Consider the following 17,824-nt stretch of genomic DNA (forward strand, 5'->3'; position numbering starts at 1 on the left):
CTTTGGCAACATACTGTTTTTAAAAAAGCTTTTGGGGGTGGAGTATCTCCCCAAATCTAATTACATAAAGCAAAGCATGTTCTAGGTACTGGGTTGCCAAAGCTGCTGCTGAGCCAGTGAGCAACTGCACACCTACACTCAATTGTCTGGCCACTGATTCACATCAGTAGCAAGGTGGATCCCACATACACCTTCACAGTTATGGGCTTGCTGGGGCAGTTGCAGGGTTCATGTTCTTAAAAGAGGTCTCATGTTCTTAAAAGAGGTTGCGATTTGGGGAGATACCTTCTCCAGCCATACCATCAGGTGCTGAAAAAGATGTCAAATGTAACACAAATGGCACATGAGTGGTGCCAGCCTCTGACCTATTAAAACACAATCAGCAACCATTTGCTTTTCTGACCGAAAAACTTACTGTGGCATGGGCAATTGCATCAGACAAATATGTCTGATGTCTTCTATGGTCATAATCTAGACTTATTCTAAACCTGTTTGGAATTAATTTGAAGATGTTGCAAAACGTTATTTGATGCATTTTGCAAAACACAGATAGAAGCCTGCATCTGAGGAAAATGAAGAATGGAAGTAGTACCTGTAGACAGTACAGCCTTCCAGAACTGAAGCAGGAGAATTTAACATTGGATGGAAAAAGAAGTAGGTTCGTGTCCTAATTACTGTCTTGCGGAGACCGATTCTGCCAGTTCCTTTGTGGGCCATCTAGCCCTCTCTTTGCCTGCTGGGGAAAATGGTGCAGAACAACTGTAAATGTTTCTTCACTAATTTAGGCCTAAACTTTTTTTCTTCTTTTTTTAACAAGTACTACTCTATTGCTGAGCAGCCTCATACTTCACTTTTTGCTTCCACTAAACCTGCTGCCAGATGAGGGCTGAGTGCGGGCGATGTGGCTTAATATTAAATGCAGAAGCAGCATTATCCCAAACAATCGTGTATGCTGGGGATCAGAGTCCTTTCACTCTCTTTTCAGCTTTCAGAACAAAGCAGCACATAAAATTTCAAGCCAGTTAAAACTACAGTTCCTAGAGATTACTCTAGAACTAGGTATTTTTTTTATTTTAGATTGTTATGTAAACATTCCACAGAACGCAACTTAGTTTTCCCACTGTAGTATTACTCTGCAATACTTGCATTTTCTCTAGTAATCTGTTTGCACATGTTCACTTCTCTCTTTGAAAATCTGTTTTTGCGGAAATAGCAATTTTGGCTTTTACGTTTTCCCACTGACTCTCTTCTTTCCTCTTAAGGGAACAATTCATCCTCCTCTTTCTGCCAAAATGCAGTGATTGGTAGCAGTGGTGAATTCTTTTAGTGTACCTTTTTTTGTACATCTGGCTGTATGCAGCCAGATATATAAAGCTATTAGGATGGCGACACAATCATATTTTTAATGGGAAAATAAGCAAGCTAAGGCAGAGGTTTTAAGGCTCACCACATTAAATAGTCAAACTTCTGAAGTTTTTCATTTTAACTCATCCTAAAACTGTCTACACTCACCACTTATGCAAGTTTTTGTTATCTATAACCTTCTTTATCACTATGAAAATAGTGTCTTTGGAGCTTGTTGGCAGAGATCATTCTTAGAAAATTATCATCCTGTTTTTGGTATTTCTTCAGATCTGGGCTAACGTTTCAAACATCCCATCCCATTTTCTGGAACAAGCAGACCACACCATTTTCCAAAATTAATCCAAAGATGATGGCCAACCAAGGGAGCATTCGGTTCAAGTTCAACGTAACTGCAAAAGAAAACAGAACAAATTTATCACCATTTATCACCATTTATTCATAGGAACCGTGTGAGAATTCATATTAATTTGTATGTATAAGAAATCACATAAATCTGTTAAAGTCTGCATTCCAAAGCCATGCATAAAATTAATACGAAATTTTCATCTTCCAGACACACAAAGAATTCTACTTTATGTTTCAATGATACATGATGAGTTGTCTCAAATTCTAACTGATGGATCTGATAGATATAATACAGCATATACAAAGAGATGATGGTGAGATAAGAGGTGATTTTTCTTTTTTTTAATAAAGTGTTTTGTTTCATTCACTTTCTATAAAAGTCTAAATAACACAGTTTTAAGCTAGAGCTATTTCAGTCACATATCTGATACGGATTAAAAAAATATAACAGCAATAATAATGACTTCTATAACAGCTGCATTCTCTCACACACATTCTATACAAATAATGTAGTAATAAAAAAGCAAAAACATACCTCTAATTGCCTGAGAGTTTGATATCAAGACAAACACTTTTATAAACGCAAGACACAAAGGCGTGTAGTCATGTTCCCAAATAACAGCTGGAATTAGCAAAAGCTTTCCATAGCTGGACAACAGCAGTGCTTTGAGAAGTAAAATGAAGTCAGACTTTGTTTTCAGCATCTCAGGCCTCATCCACCATAAGGTAATAAAAATGCCAACCAAAAATGAAGTTTGTTCTAAGAGGAAATAAGAGGAGTTGGAAAGAGAGAATGAAGTGCCAAAATCAAGTCCTTTTTTCAGTGAATTCAATGAATTTCAGTGAAATGATGAGTCCCAAATGCAACTGAGCCACTGCTATTTAAGACATATGCAAACATGAACATGTCCTCCATCTTCTGTGTTCGTTCATGACATTCAAAATAATTTCCTCACAGAATTCTGTCTGTAGGATTGTCCTACTCGTAATTTCTGACACCATACAGCACAGGAAGTTTAGCATATGAACTTCCTTTAACAAAAGGAGACTTTTTTTTTCAACTGCCTGTTAGCCTGTAAAACAAAATCAATACTTGTCTTTTTTGAAAAGGTCACCAGCAATGAACCCTTTCCATCCAGCATGAGAAAGAACACTAAGGCAAAAATATCACTGAGCTATTAGACTTTTTTTGACACCGCATCCCTGCATAACACTGGTATTAATGCAGATTAAAGCAACACTCACAACAACTGTAATAGATGAATTACTACTGAAAAATGTGTTCCAACATTTTTACTGACCTGTTATGAAAGCCTACTTTGAGCAACAATAGACAATAAATGACTGAAGTTTAACTCTGAATGTCTAAGGGAAATACTAGTTTTAGTCTGCGGGCTTGATTTAAACTCTATCACCAAAAAAAAAAAAGAGAATAAAAGTATTAACCAAAATAAAACAAAAACCCTCCCCTGCCCTCAAATTTAGTCTTGCAGCACATAAGTGTTTACTCTTTACCAGTGATGACACTGCTCTGTATCTTTGTGTATTCACGTGAAAAAAATAAATAGATACAGCTTTTCCCGATTACTGTTTACTTCTGAAAGGATCATACTTAATGCTGCATCGCCTTAATGAATAATAAACCTTGGAGTCAACATGAAATATGGAATAAGGCTGAGCTCTACATTGGTCTTCAAAACTATGTAAATGGATTCAGATGAAGATTTCTGAATATTAGCACTTTCCAGTGTTTTGGTATCTAATGCTTATTATATCAGTCTGAATTTCAGAATCGAAATATGCATTTGCATTAAATGAAGGCAAATGAGAGAGTATGTGTATAATCGTTTAACCATACTGCGTAGGACATGACATCCATTCTGTATTAATTTTTGCAATACAGGCTTGATGAAAGATTCATGAAGTTATTCAATGCTTAAAGAGTAAATAGTTACATAAACTAATCATCAATCTTACCTAAAGAAGCTATACCAAACATTCTGTAAAAATCCCATTCCTTGGCATATCTGATTAAGTCATCAGGATCTATGTTTTGGCTTGAATCCTGTAGCTGCAACCACCTGAGATAAGCCTCACAGAGCAAACAAAATATGCAGAGCTTCCCATGAATCTGGTAAATGAAAGAATAATAAAAGCATTAGTATTAAATCAGCATAAATTATTAGTTTTAAATTGGTATCTAAAATACATTTCTACATCTCCACACAAACAAGCTCTGTAGGTTTACTATTTTTGTTTAGAAATATAAGCAAATTACTTCTGTTGAGCCACTAGTTTAGCACATCATCCTTTTAACATAAATTGACATGATAAACCAATTGGAGAAGGTAGGAAACTGCATGAACAGCTCCATACAGAAGAAAGCATATAACTGTAGTTTGTAAAGCCCGCTCTTTACCAAAATTGTGCCATAGCTAGCAGAACTATACTATCAAAATTTTTAGTTTCAGGGCAACTACTCCCTTCAGTGAACTGGTTTAAATAGCCTTGTTTCTGTTTTTCCCTGGGACAACCTCCATTAGAAGAAACTGGTAGTTATACCAAAAACATTTCTTAGTTCAGATAAGGGTGAAGAACCAAAAATAAATGGAGCAATGTAACGAAACAAAACTTAAAAGTATCCTCTGAAGTGACTACAAAAATGACGTCATGAGGGTCCATAGTTAGCATCTTTCCACATTAAATAGTCTGTAAACCAGTGTGCATGTGGGTAAATTCTGATTCTATACAGATTTAAATAAACCAATGCAATTTCTGTGCGTGGATTCTACTTCTTCTATTAGAGACTAGTTATGCCAATTGCACACACATGCACAGGCTAAGCCAGTTTAAAATTCAACTCAATTTATTTGAATAGACGAAATTTCCACAGATGGAATAGTTCTTCCAGAAGCCTCATGGGAAACATCATTACCAGTCTCCAGAAGCATTGAATTCATTAAAAACCTTTAGTCAGATTTACGCTTCAAAGACGAGGTGCGTGTATCTATCTACATGGCTTAACGCTGGACTGGCCAAGAGGTACCAACATGAACACAGCGTACACTTATGCTTGGATAGTTTGTTTTAGATTAGCTTCCCTCTCCTGGGAAATCAGTCCTTAAGTAAAAATATGCAATTCTGTCAGAAAAGCTACACCTCTGCACTCCAGCCGGGCCAGCACAACTAAGTTGACTACGTAACTGCATCAACAATGCTTCATGTGAAAGCCACTATCTTTTGCTGTAATTTTGAGGACATGGTTAATTACTCAGGAGGAAACTCATGAGAAATTAGTATAGTAGTTTTAACTGGAATAGTATTGTTAATATGGTATGTTACACTGCTATAGCTCCTTTCAAAAAGAACTGTTTCCAACAGAAATTTAGGTTGGAAATGAACTTGAAGTTAGACCTTTCTCTTCCACTGAGTCCAGTTAAGACTCTCTTTAACATGTAGGCTGACTGCTGTTATTTGCTGGTATTGTGATATTGCTACTGAGGAGACAGTAACTTTCTTAGTAACACCTGGAGTTTGAGGTTTCTTGTGTTCTATTTATGATATTAGACCCTTAACCTGCTCAAGAACAAAACTGATTCAGCTTGATGGAACCTGTGGAAGGGCAGAAAAACAGTTCCTAAAATTTTACAACTACTACAATCAACTTACCAAACCTAAATTAATCTTTATCAAAAAAAAAAAAGTCACAGGATAGGGGCGTAGCAACTTACATTTATCTTTGTATTGAAAAGAATATGCCTGTATGCTTGTGCTTTACATAAAATAGCATTAATCAAGATGATTACAGGGTCATACTCAATGTATTTGTCCACAGGTTTCTGGCAGGATTTCTGAAAATCACAAAATAACAAGAATTAGAAGAAAAAAAAAAGAAAGCAAGCATTTATTAAATGTTCCTCTACGCTTAGCGCAATTACATAAATCCAAAGTAGCTATTCAATTCTTATTAGTCTTTCCTTAATGTAATCTTCGTTTTCAATCCATCCAGAAAAATTGCTTCCCGCCCTTGACGCTACAGTTGACACAAGGATTTCCCTTACAAAACATAAAGATACACTATCGATTTTTATAGGCTTCAGATTAACACAGATAATAAACTATGCAAGGATGTACTTAGTTATCATTTTGTGTCCTACAGATGCAAAAAACCCAAACTGCCTTCCCAACACTGAAGAAATGCACCAGTATCTTGTTAAAGGTTATTAGATCATGGCCCGTCTACTGGGTATTTTGGGATTCTTTTTTTGTATTTTTTGGAAAGAAAATTAATTTCTTTTATTACTTCCTTCTTTGAAAAGACATGCTTTATCCTCCTATCCTACCTTTTTCCTTCTTTCAAGGAAAAACAGTAAATGTTTTTTCCTGTTGCATTGGTCTTCCATACTGGTAAGTAGTCCAGATGTTTCAATTCATTTTCCATTACTGAACAAACACCAATATATTTAGAATATTGATAATGTAGTTTTCACACACAGATACAGCCAAAGAGTTGGAAGTTGCTACCGAACGGTGGTAAGACACTAGACCATTCCTTCTCCAATACATCTGCTGGTTTCCGCTGTGCCTACTAGAGCTTATTTCACTCAGACCACTGGGAACTGCTTGTCATCAACCCCCTTCAGATTTATTGACTCACCTGCAGGGGTGGTCACTCCTTGACTTGAGTTAAATGAGAAAGGCTAACAAAAGGCTATTATACTAACTGAACAGGACGGTTAAATAACAGTCTTACAAAAGGCCCATCTAGCAGACCTGAGGGGGAAATAACTTCCAGCAGAGAGCCGAGGAGCAGCAGCAGCAGTTGCTCGCAGCAACCCCTTCAGCTCAAACAAGTGCACTTGCAGAAGGGGGTTTGCCTGCAGGTCAGCTTTCTCCTGACGCCCATCCTCCAGTTCAGTTACTTGTTTTGTCCGACCTGTCCTCAGCTAATCCCACTCCCCTGGGCCTTCACATTAGCTGCTACGCTCAGAGTACAACAGTCATAGAAACAATCTCTATTTCCATTTTAATGAGTGCATGGCTGTGCACTGCCAGAAGATAAATCTATGTGCACAGCTTCCTGAAATGCCGTAACAGTCAAAAATGCAACATTAGACAAACTCCCAGGAAAGAACAAAAAGCTTTTTCCAACTTTATAAGGATTCCTTGTGTTCAAAGTTAACTTTGCCTTGCTATTTACCAGATTTATTATTGGAGAATTTGAGAAGCAAAATTTTACTAGCAAACTGACTCAAAAGTCCAATATCCAGAAAAACATCCAAGTAAGTTGAATAGTGTGTAAGGAATGTTCCTACCACTAATCAGTGTTTCTTGGTCCAGCTCAAGGAAAAAACCCAACAAACTCATTTGGATTAGAAAAGAAAATACTGTGTATGACAGTACAAAAGTCAGAGGTAATAAATTAAAAAATTGACTCAATTAACCAACAGTTTGATAGGTCTAAAATTAAAGTGAGAGAGATGGAAGAAAGGACATAATTAACAGAAGACCACAGCTACAGCATTTAATAGAGAGAAAAAGAAATTGCAACTATAATTAAAGTCAGTGTCTTGCTTCATTTCTTTCTACAGGGAAATCATGAACAGATATTCTTATAGGTGGTAATTTACGTATTTCAAATCTCTGGGTTGATGTAGCACAGGAAAACTCAATTTTTTTTCATAGGCTTATTCACACAAGCACTGGACAAGCACAAACAAAAGAAGATTATTCTTGAACACAATGGGTGTCTTAAGGGTTAGATGAAGGATACCCCAGGATTTATTATGCTCTTAAATTTTCCTACAACAGAACATTTTTTGACCAGGATCAAAAATCTTTCTGAGAAGAGTAAAGAATGATCTTTTCAAGTGGACGGTCCCAACCAAACACCAATCAAAACACCTGCAGTTAAGAGGTACTGAAAAATTTTCACTGACAGCTCACATGAATTTTAGACAATTAAAATGTATCAGACCAATCGTCCAGGCAAAACCAACGATACAGAAATTCTACTGCAGATATATAAGGAGACTGCTACAAATGAATACACAAATAGTGGAGTTACCCATAAGAATGGATCTTCTGCTCCACAGCTTCTGGCAGCCACAACCAAATCTTCTGCAGCTGATGTTTAATTCAGTATTTCAGCATACCACCACCAAACATTTAAGAATCCTATTTCTCTTATGTTACTTCCAACAGGAAAAGAAAATCTGCCGTATCACAAAAAAGCAGCCATCTCCAAGGACTTTTCACACACAGACACACACACACACACACATTCATGTCTGCCTGTCTTCTAGAGTTAGATGAGAGCCCTATTCTTAATATAACTTATTTCTATTGGAGTCTCAACTATATGAAGGAAGAGTCCTTTGTGCTTATCCAGCCAGTGTGAGTTCACTCAGAGGCTTGTGAGACCTACAAACCACCTTACTGCAAAAGACTTGCGTGTGCGCTGCCATAGGCTAACTGGACAAAATGAAGATGACAGTTGCTATACCATGAGAACATTACAGAATTAATAGACCCTCTAGGATGAAATTTTCTCCACACCTTGCTTTTTTGTTATTTTTTCCAGCTGTACTACTAAAACATCTGACACTAACCTTAAACGCCTAGAAAGGAAACTTGTGACTAGAGACTGACTTCAGCAAAATCAATGCAAACAGAGTTAATGCAGTTTAAGCACACATAGGGTTAACTGGATAGATCTATGTAGTTAAAGTGATGTAACTTTACAGACATTGATCATCACTAACACTTTCAGAGAAAATCAGTATGAGCACCTCAGCTATGGAGAACTGCTTGTACGCTTACTTTTAAGATTTTAGTCAGGCAGTTCGGAGTGAACTATGATACTGGTGCTCAGGTCTCATTCCCAATTGCAGTTCTGCACAGCTGTAGTCAACAGCCTGTTCAGCATGGCTGAAGAAGGCACATCTTCAACAAAACCGGGCTTTTTCAATCTTCTTTGGGCTTTCTCAAAGAAACGCCTCCGTTATCGTAACCAGTTCTAAAATGACAGAAAGACGTAACTGGATTTCTCTATGTTTTTAACCAGTCTTTAATTTCTTCCTTAAATGTGTAACTAACCTCAGAAACAGGAAATAACTGGTATCTTTCCTTGAAAAAATAGACATTGCTTTGATGAAAACGTACTTCCAGATTATGTTGCAGAAGAGAAAGGTCAAGCTTGACACCATAAATTCTATTTATGCATCTTCTTCTAAATCGATAACTTTGAGAAAAATTATGAATGTTTGATACTGACACACAGAAGTCCAATAGATACTGTAAAAAATCCTAAAAAATAGCCTAAAAAGGGTGTTAAATTCATTAATGAATTTAAATGGATATTCATTTAGGAATTGTTTGACTAGTCAAATATTTAGGAACATTTAACTATGCTTGTCTGTTGTTTCAGAAAAAAAAAACCAGCTTCCATTTTCGTAACGTAGAAATTTGCTTAGTTATCTTAAAAGAAAAAATTATTTAAAAAAATAAGCAAAGGCAGCTTTAAGAAAAAAAGAAATCTTCAAAAGCTAGCACAACCATGTTCTTCATAGTGTAGTGTATCAGATTCTTTCTGATCAAAGCAATCCAAAACAGTTAAGGAAAGTAACATATGTTTCAACATCTCAGTTGTATTAAATAAGACAAAAGAAATACTGAAATGTTAACTCTGACTGCATGTTTATCAGCCTTTTATAAAACATTACTCAAAAGCATACCTCAACTCCAAACAGTTCACAAATGTATGCCAAATATAATACAGTGTACAAATATGTGAGGAAATACCTACTATCACTGAAGGGGCAAAGTTCCTACAGTATATGAACATGACTTTTTCAGAGTGCTTTCTCCAACCTTAAAACATAACTGAATTTTTAAGTATTTTGGGATGGGGATGGTGGAAGGGAAAAATGTTCTTGAAGAGAAAGCCATAGGACACTACAGAAAAATAACCAGGCTTCATCCTGAACTAAAAATAACATGAAAACCACACCAGGAATATGTTTGCAAATCTCTGGATATTAGAAACACCTGTGAAACAGTCTCATTTTAGTATTCCTTTCTCCAGGGATCGGAGTTTGGCAAATTAAGCTACAATTTTTTGCTGGACTACATATACAGCAAATTTTAACAACATTTACATAGCTTCAACATGAACATAGGTCCATTTACATAGGTTCACAGGGCAAACGAACATGGACCTATCGTCTTGCGAGAGCGCCCTTAATCCCAGTTGCACTCTTAAACAATAAAATGTAATTAGCTGTGCTGCTTTCAGGAATGGGTTCTTTATTAGGGATGCAGCTAAGTGTCATAATAAGCTGAAAAACAAAACAACCCAGCTTCAGATGCATTCCATTTCAGAAAACTGAAATTAAAAATATTGTTTTATAATTTTTCCTATATGATATGTTTTCCAGTAGTGAGTTGGCCTGTAGATTGAGTTATGTAAATAAGAAAAATAACATACTTTATTTTCCAGAATGATCTTTGTACTCTTGACAGATTCTTTACCTTACCACGTAAATGCTTTGCATTCAAAGCATTTACAGTCTCTCTGCCTTGCTGCAATAAAACAGCTTTTCAATTATTTTTTAATTGCAGAAAAGCTAAATGAAGTGCGCACTGCTCAGGCAATTTGGTTTTCTTATTACAAAACACAAAGGGGATTCTGACTGAGCTCTACATATTGCAATGAGTAATTTCTTTCCCTTTGTTAGGGACTGGAACGATTAACATTTTTGAACCTTTATTTTTAAACACAACAACATATATGTAATTTAAAACTAAATTAAAAAAAAAATTCATGTTTTTTCTTCTATTTTTGAATAAGTCAAGTTTGCTAATTTCCTTTTATATTCATTGAACTTTGCAGAATTTATTCCAGGTTAACCGAATGTGGTTTTTTTCCCCTATGGTACTAATACTGTAGTGACAATGTTATCGGAACAGTATTTTTTGTTACTGTTGTTAATCGTTGGTTCGTAATATATTCAGTGAAGATTGCTGTATTACAGATCATTTAAGTTTTAAGGATTTCGAAATAATTAACAAAAATGTCCTCTATAAAGAACCACCTAGGCTTACTTTCACCATCACCTCTGGTTCGGAACAGGAAAACGTCAGCATGTTCACAGCGCAGGACTAGAACCAGACCCATGAGTTGCAAAGCAACCCCCAGAAGTCACCTTCGTTGGAGGCAATCCTAACACACCTGCGCACCCCCCACACACACCGCGCCACCCCCCAGTTATCACACTGAAGAAAAAACATATTGAACAGGTCTCCCTGAGGAGGTGAATTTCCTCAGAATTTGATTACCCGTTTTTAAGTACCTTTAATTTCTTTTTAAGGAGCAATAGTCCACCTGTCTCTCGTAATAGCATTTCCACAGCAAAATATATGCAGGATGAGAAAAAGGTTCATTCACTAAATGCGACTCTCGAGCAAGAAGGAATGCACAATACCAGAGGTCCAGGCTACTCTTCTGCTGAAACTGGCCTTGATTAAACAAAACAGATTAAAAAAAAGTTACAGAACTTGAAGAATTTTTGGCAGTTGGCCACCTTGCAGAGCTCTTAACAAAAGACATGACCTTTCCATCCCGAGTTTCATGGTGCTGAGTGGACTTCTATGTTTGATAGAAGAAGGTTTCTCTAGCTTCTTCAGTATCCACTGCAAATTTATTTCCAGAGTGGATATTAATGCTTGTGAGGTCTTTAATGCTTACCCGCATTAAAATTACAATATGGACCTCAAAGAAACTTCTAATTATCTTAAGAGCAGTAACAAATGCTGCAGGAACTGAACTGAAGCAGCACCATGAATATTAGGCTGAATTTCCAAAATTGTACTATAATATTCTGGGCTGGAAACAGATGTTCCCCAATAGAAGCTTTTAGTATTTGCCTCTGTAAAAAACGCGTTCTTCTCTTCAACAGATTAATAACAGAATACAAAATCATGGTATTTTGCTTAGGCATTCAAATTTAAATCTTCCGTCTGAAAATCTGACCCAGGTCAGGTTAAACACACCCTAAAAACAAATGTAGGACTAGATAGAAGATGCTGTTGGGAGAACTCAGCTTCTTCAACCTCAAGATGATGTTCCAAAAGGCGTTGAATGAGAGGAACATCCTGAGAATGGCAAAGACCTTTTAGATGCAGATTTATTAATTTATCAAGGATAACTTTAAACTAGCATGGGGCAAGTCTGTAGGTCAGTATAAAACAGTGATGATCTTGGCAATGTTCTGCTTGTTCCTAATTTTCTGGGGCCAAAATAAGGAAAGAAACCCTTTATGTTACATATCATATGGAACAAATGTTGGGTGGGGATTTTTTTTTTCCCCTTAATGTGTCAGTATTTTCATGTACTTCTTGAAAATAGGAATGAAACACAAGTATCCCAAAGCTTTTTAACAAAAAAATTATCTAGATGATGTCCCTTGGCCTCACTTTGACTATCTCTATACAATCTTTCTACATACTTTTCACTTTTTCTCCCTTGTGCTACAATGGAGTAGCAGTACTCGATGTTCTAATTCCACAGACAGATGAAAACCGTTCTCAGGCTGAGTGGTCACACCTTCTAATCTCACCTCAGACCTCAAATTTTTCTTAAATACCTTCAGGTCTTCCTAAGTTTTTAGAGGCCTACACTCTTAGTTTTATAAACACCTGATATAAATGATGTTTCACACTGGTAAGTGGGATCTTTGTATTTTCTAAAGTGGAGAAAACTTCTATCATTTTCAGGTTAAGATGATTCATAACACTGACAAACTCGTTATTACACTGCTCATGAAAGTTTGTGAAGGGTATCAAATCACATTCTGTACTTGACTACTTTTTGTTGTCAGTAGCGTGGTGCTGACCAACTTTTCAGGTCTCTGGCTGGAGCACAGCATTGCCTGCATGGAGTAGAATGCTTGCAGAGGGTTAGTACAGTGACAAAACTACTCTTCCAGATTAAAAGGAAAAAGTAAAACAAGAATTCCCCTATTAGAAACCATGAGCTCCAGTCTCTAGCTGGAGACGACATCAGTGCTTTCCTGCAATACGCACATAAAGCTGAACTCAGATCAGTTCAGTTGAAGGAATCTTTTGATCTTGGCATCTTGGCAATCTTCTAACATTCTCATCTCCACTTCATAAACCGTGAGCTAACATTCTTACTAATGTGCTTGGTATTGCCTGTTCCTCATGTGGACTGCTCCTACTCTCAGCACTTCCTGGGTGGCCAGAAATGGAGAGAAAGTGTTAGAGATGATATGACACGGCACCACATAAGAGCAACTAGGACTAAGACTGAAACTGAACTATGATAACCCACAACATAGACAGAGGAAACAGACTGGTAGAAGTGAAAATGGTACTGATCTGGACCTGCATGAAGAAAGGTGGACAGAATTCCAAGTTGCTAGGAAAATGTGATTCTTCACTCTTGCTTTTACTCTGTTGTTTACTCTTTTCTTAAGAGTTTGGTGTTTGTGATGAACACAGCAACTGGGACTTAAGTCTTTGTTTCTACATGGGATGCCACAACTCTGGAAAACCAGGAACTTCAGTCCTCAAATGGTTAAATGCTAAAAGGAGCGGGTGCCACCTACTGGCTCCCAGTTCCCCTTAGAGATTATCATAGCCAAATTAATAACCGTAATTGATGACCTGGGTTTACAAGACGTGCTAAATCTTATGTGATATAGCTGCAGGCATAAGCTTTATACTTGTCCTTTCGTATCCAGCTTGTCCTTGATTTCAAAGACAAGTTTGAAGCTCCACATGAAAGAGCTCCAAAGAAAACCATTTACATTTTTATCATGTAGCAATGATGAATTTTGACATGATTTGACTACCAATAATTTGATGTAGTTTATATCCACTACTAAACATGACACATTATACTAACATGAAAAGGCAAGTAAAAATAAATTTTTCCTTGCAGTGTGCATGTCTAAAGCCAGTAGAAATCAACCTCTATTATTTGTTTGTCTTTTACCTAAGAAAACTGCTGATCTCTCCAGTTTTTGAAACATCTGCAGAGATTTTTGTGTACATTTTCAGCTGGTTTGTGCTCTACAGCAACAACTGTTGTTGCTGGGCTGGGAAAAGAGAAGGATGTGGATCAGCTCTTTCTACTATCATGAGTAATTTGTACGTATCTTGTTTTCACAGCCTCTTGTTGATAACAGAAGCTGAGATCTAACATGTACGTCTTCCAGCCTGAGCTAACCACTATTTCCCCAAATATAAACTAGTCACAGATCTCTATGATCTGGTTGCCTACAATCTCTATTTTTGATCTAAGAAATGCTTGAATGACTCAAAGTTATAAAGCTGTAAAGGAATTCATTACAGGTTTCATACAAAGCTTTCTGGTCATCTGTTATGTTTATAGCTTCCTGGTTAGTAAATTAACCCACCTTCTAGCAGCATTCTCAAAATGCCAAAGGCTACAAAACTGGGGGAAACAACCACAAAGGAAGTTTGAACGATACACAACTAATTCCTTACAAAACACAAAATATTCAACAATTTGTTCAAAAACAAGGTTTCCCAATTTTGTAAGGAGCAGACAGGATGTTGTGAAACTCAATCACAGATAAAATCAAAGGCTTAGTCAAAATCTATTTGCAGATCCCTCCATTCCAAAATTCTTATTTTTTCCCCACACTAAAATATAGGGTGCCAAGTGGTCCGATTTTTTACACACTACAAAAAAAGAAGTCAAAACTAACCCCTGGAGACAAGTCTACATAAACCCTACCAAAATTTGAAAACAGTAATTTAGAAATAATTGAAAACACTGCTTAAAAAGGTAAATGCTTCTTTGCTGCAGCTGCAAAGTCTCCACGAAAATGTGGGAGACGCTAAAAGAGAAGTTATTTTAATGTCATGAAAACACAGTGGAAAAAAAAAAATGAGCCCTGTGAGAGGCAGAGTGGGAAGGGAGAGCAGTGAACAGCCTAGAACCTGCTGGTACCATTTTGGCAAGTACACCCGCTGTGGCTGGGTAAGTAATACCCAAGTCCTTGTGCCAACGTTGAATAATCATCAGTCACGACCCGACATTTATGTCCACCTGTCACTGAAGCTGTCTAACCACGGAGCTGCGCTCAGATCTGCCTTCCGGCGAGGAAAAGCCAGGGAGCACGGCGACGGGCCCGCCGCGGCGCCCAGTCCCGGAGCGCAGAGGCCGGCCGGGACAGCGCCACCACGCCGGTGCCCTCGAGGAACGGGAGGGAACGGCGGCGGGAAGCACGGCAAACGGGAAACCTACACCCGGATCCGGGGAAAACCGCCATCCGGCGGGCCAGGGCCCGAGCCCGGCAGCGGGGGCGCATGAAGGGGCGCGTGAAGTGGCGCGGCCAGGCGGGAACGCCATCACGTGCCGCGCGCACCGCCGCCTGCTGACGTCGAAGCCTCCCGCTTGCACCCCTCCCCCCAGCTACGGCTCCCCTCCCCTCCGGCCTCCCTCGCCCGCTGCCCGGCCGCCCCGCCCCCGCCGCGCTCGCAGGCCGCCGCCGCCCCGACTCACGCAGATGGAGATACGGAGCACCCCGCGCTGGTAGTCCCTGTACAGCTCCGCCGCCTCCCCGTTGCACTCGATGCAGCGGTAGGCGCCAAGCGCCGCCATGACACGCAGGAGCACGCCCCGGCCTGTCAGCGCTTCAAACCGCCTCGCTTCCGCGTTCGGAGGCGGAGCCTGGCCCACCCCGCGCCGCGGTGCGTTCTGGGAGTTGTGGTTTTCTGCTGCCGCCGTCGGCCAGGCCGCGCCGGCGCGGAACTCCATGTCCCAGGGTGCAACGCGGCGGCGCCCTCCTTCCTGCCCGTCCCGTGGGAGGGGCAGGGTGGGGGCGCCCTCTGTCCCCGGCCGAGTGGGAAACGGTGCGCATGCGCCCTGGGAAGATGGCACCTGCCGGTGGCTCCGGGGCCATGAGGGGGCTGTGGGTGCCGCTGGCCGTACTGGCCCTGGCCCGGGCCGCGCTGGCCTTGACCGAGCAGTACCCGACCCTGTCCCTGCTAAAGCAGGAGCTGCACCGGCAGCGCCAGGGCCCGGCGGGGGGCTGCGCCTCGGCGGGGGAGTGGGCAGAGCAGTACTCGGCCGAATGCGGTGAGTCGGGGGGCGTTGGTGTGGTAACCGCCCCCAGCCGCGGGGCGGGGGCGAGGAGCCCGTTAGGCCGTCGGCACCGCGGAGTCCGGCCGGCCCTGCGGAGCCCTGAGGCCGGGGGGGGTGTTGGGGGGCGCCGGTGCGGGCGCTCCCTCCCGTCGCTCCTGCGGAGGGCGGCGGGAGCAGAAGAGGAAGGCGCGGCCGGGCCTCGCCTCACACTGAGGCACCGCGGGTGGCCGAGGGGACGCTGGCCCGGGGCGGTGCGGGGTCCCGGCGGCGGGAGGACGGGCGGCTCGGCTGTACGCGTTGCTGCTGTTCAGCTGACTCATACCGAGGCATCTTCTGTGTGAGCTGCGCCCCCGAGTAGCGTTGTGCTCTTGTGCAGCGCGGAGCAGGGACGGCCGCTGTGGCACCGGGTGGAGGAAGAGCTCTCACCCCTGAACGGGTAAACCGTAGGGCCTGTAGCGTCACCCGGGAGGGTTCCTGTTGTCCCCCTCACCAACCTGCTAAGTCTAGCTGCTGGGCTCTGCGTGCTTTTTAATCCCTGCGCTCGGTAGTACGCAGACATGCCACCCCCTTGTGCTCGTGTTACTGAGTTGAATGTGGCTTGATTCATTTTCAGCTACAGTTATATATATTTTGCAGGTGAACTGGATGCTTTTCTGTAGGAGCGCCAAGTTCGAGTAGTAGATCTGCCGGTCCTTTTCAAGTTAATTGATGGCTTATAATACAGGCACAGTTAAAACTATTTTTATGTGCTTAAATATCTGTTGCATCAGGATCATGTGACTTAAGTAATCTGTAACGATCTTTGATCATGAGCATAGTGTGAATGTACTATACAAAAATGCCAGTCTGAATCACAATGTACGTGTAATACAGATGAAGAAAAAGATTTTATCAATTCAATGCAATATGGACACTCAACTATTTATATGTGAATAACCAGTGATGTGTTATGACTCCTTAGCTGTCTGCAGGGTTTTATTTTTTTCCCCACTTATTTCATAGAGTCTGTGCTCATATCAACAATTGCTGTGGTCCCTAAGGACAATGTACAGCTAGTGTAATCCACTCAAAACGACAAACTTTCTAGAAATACCTTGTTATGAGTTTCCTACAAATGCTTTTTTTGTCCTCTGTATGTGTGCTTTTGTCATCACAGCTTAAAGTTCTTTGGTTAGTTTTTATCTATATCATCTGTGTTAAGTAGGTATTTTACATCAGCTGCTTTTTTTTTTTTCTGGGGGGGGTGGCTACAGTGGCTGAGAGCCATAGTACATAACTTTTACGATCTGATTTAGTGTTTATTTCAGGTGACCATTGCTCCAAATCATTCAAGCTTAAGCATAAAACCAAAAAGACTTTCACACAGTGTTGAGATAAAATCTGTATACCATACAAGTTAATAAATGGCAAAGCATTTGATTACATCTCTTCTGTTACGAAGACATGAATGATTGACTCAGGCTACTCCTTTAGAGGTGTGTTTGGAAGATTAGATTTTGATTTAATGGTGGATGTGGTTTTAAAGAAACCAGTGTGATTGGGATTGATACAAGGAATTCTGCTTAAATCATCAGGTACCTCAGGTACTTTGCATACACTGATAATAAGATAACCCTTAGTTACAGAACAGCATACTTGCCCTGAAATAGCTGTATACCAATTCACTCCTTACTATTTAAATCCTGGCTAAATAAATTGCCAGTTGAAAAATTCACTTAAGCTCTCAATCTTTGTTTTAGTACAACTTTCCCAGAAGCTGAGAATCTTTTTATCCCAAATAGTTTCTCTTGTAGCCTAATACAAGGTCCAGGGTAATTTCTCTGCTTGGTGTTTCTACTTTTTAATGAAGTTGTTAATGAGGCAATGTGGTACAGGTTTGACTGTATCTAACTTGCAGACAAAGGTAGATCCGTTCTTCCCTATGAGTAAAGCAGTTTGTTGCCCCAAGAACTGCAAGATTTGAAAGGTCCTTTT

General features: G+C 40.0%; 2 protein-coding genes across 8 annotated transcripts in view; one reads left to right on the plus strand and one right to left on the minus strand.

Moving 5' to 3' along the window:
* Positions 1-284: 284 nt before the first annotated feature.
* On the minus strand, positions 285-15,668 carry ARV1 (ARV1 fatty acid homeostasis modulator). The gene is given in 6 exon segments (XM_075146398.1): positions 285-1,754; positions 2,246-2,470; positions 3,688-3,841; positions 5,442-5,561; positions 15,269-15,586; positions 15,588-15,668. Coding segments are annotated over 6 exon segments (1,005 nt in total). The 3' UTR covers positions 285-1,647.
* TTC13 (tetratricopeptide repeat domain 13) overlaps positions 15,536-17,824 on the plus strand; it is a 42,922-nt gene continuing 40,633 nt past the window's right edge. For all 7 annotated transcript variants that reach the window (XM_075146392.1, XM_075146391.1, XM_075146393.1 and 4 more), the window contains exon 1: positions 15,536-15,844. In XM_075146392.1, the coding sequence (XP_075002493.1) occupies positions 15,625-15,844 (220 nt within the window). In that variant the 5' untranslated portion in view covers positions 15,536-15,624. The remainder of the gene's footprint in view (positions 15,845-17,824) is intronic.

Source organism: Calonectris borealis, chromosome 3, assembly GCF_964195595.1.
Source record: "Calonectris borealis chromosome 3, bCalBor7.hap1.2, whole genome shotgun sequence".
Taxonomy (NCBI): Eukaryota; Metazoa; Chordata; class Aves; order Procellariiformes; family Procellariidae; genus Calonectris; species Calonectris borealis.